The 1,417-nt window shown below is 41.3% G+C and overlaps 1 protein-coding gene across 1 annotated transcript in view; it reads right to left on the bottom strand.

Moving 5' to 3' along the window:
- HLTF (helicase like transcription factor) overlaps positions 1-1,417 on the bottom strand; it is a 75,852-nt gene that overhangs the window by 42,991 nt on the left and 31,444 nt on the right. The window contains exon 13 of the mRNA XM_007940209.1: positions 601-698. Within this exon, the coding sequence (XP_007938400.1) occupies positions 601-698 (98 nt within the window). The remainder of the gene's footprint in view (positions 1-600; positions 699-1,417) is intronic.

Here is a 1,417-nt window from a genome sequence, read left to right as displayed (position 1 = left end):
TTCTGAGTTGTCTTAGCAACCACTATAGTAAGACACACAAACAGACAGACAAGTTCATCTCCCTTAGCTGTTCCAAGCCCTTCTGCTCACTTCCTGGTCTCTCTCAGCTTGTGCAAACCCGCTGCCCTGGCTCACTTCCTTCTCAGTCCCCCTAAGGCCGCTCCAAACCCACCACTGCATCTCGCTTCATTCCTGGCCCCTCTCAGGCCACTCCAAACCCGTTGCGCCACCCCCACTTACTTCCCAGTGCCCCTCAAACCCACCACACCGCCTCACTTCCTTCTCACCCACCTCAGGCCACTCCAAACCCGCCGTACTGCCTCGCTTCTTTCCCAGCACCCCCTTTCCTACTTGGCAGAGGCAGAAATACAAAACAAATCTTATAATACCGATTAATAAAGCTTTTACACTCTCTAGAATAAATTTTTTAAGAAAAACTACCTCAATTCAGTAACTATTACCCCAATTCAGCTATTATTTGAACTTAGATGTAATATGCTGACCAATCATGCTATGAATAATTCTTACAGAATACTTTCTATATCTTATAAGAAATATAGAAATCATTATCAGATTTTTAAAGGGTTTTAAAAGACTTACAATCCAGTTACTTAAAACAGAAAGTGGACAGATGATCAATGTTGTTCTTGGTTTCTCTTCAAGATCAGTTTTCTTTGAATCCTCCACTGCAGATGCTCCTGAAAAGGATCAACCAATCATTAACTTAGCCATAAGTTTGTTTTTTTGTGAAATATACATGAGGTTAATAAGATGACACTAATGTGCCTTGATGAAATGAGAAATTAGAAAAAATTAAAATTAAGTGGATGGACTTCTGTTTCCAGCTACAATGAAGTAATAGGGATTGGACTGACCTTGCCACTTTAAATAACTGAGAATCTAAATAGTGATTATTTATGGGGAAAAGTAGACACTGTGACTAAGATGAAGGATAAGGAGAAATTATGGAGTGTTTCTCAAGATTCTATCTCCTAACACGGAGATTAAGGTGAACATTTGTTTTATGCAGTTTTCTGAAGTGTGTGAACAGTTTCCACGATGGACTACAAGGATCTGCACCTTCCTGGTACTCACAATCCTGGGTAGCCCCCTACCATGGTTGGTCTAGGTAATCAGTAGGATATCACTGAAATGATAGTATTGTTACTTCTGAGATTAAGTCATAAAAGACTGCAATTTCCATCTTGAACTCTCTTTCTCTGAACACTGCTCTGGTGGAAGCCAGCTGTTCTGTTGGAGGACACTGAGGCAGCTTACGGAATGATACATACAATGAGTACCTCTGGGCTTGGGCCTATAGGCAGCAAGGAACTGAGGTCTGCTAACAGCCACATGACTGAACTTAGAATTAGATCCTCCCCAGAGTCAAAACTTCCTATGACTGAAGTCCTGACTA

Source organism: Orycteropus afer, unplaced genomic scaffold (genome assembly GCF_000298275.1).
Source record: "Orycteropus afer afer isolate SDZICR_OR568_19922 unplaced genomic scaffold, OryAfe1.0 scaffold00066, whole genome shotgun sequence".
NCBI classification, from domain to species: domain Eukaryota; kingdom Metazoa; phylum Chordata; class Mammalia; order Tubulidentata; family Orycteropodidae; genus Orycteropus; species Orycteropus afer.
Note: the sequence above shows the minus strand (reverse complement) of the source record. Positions and strands in the feature narration are given on the sequence as shown.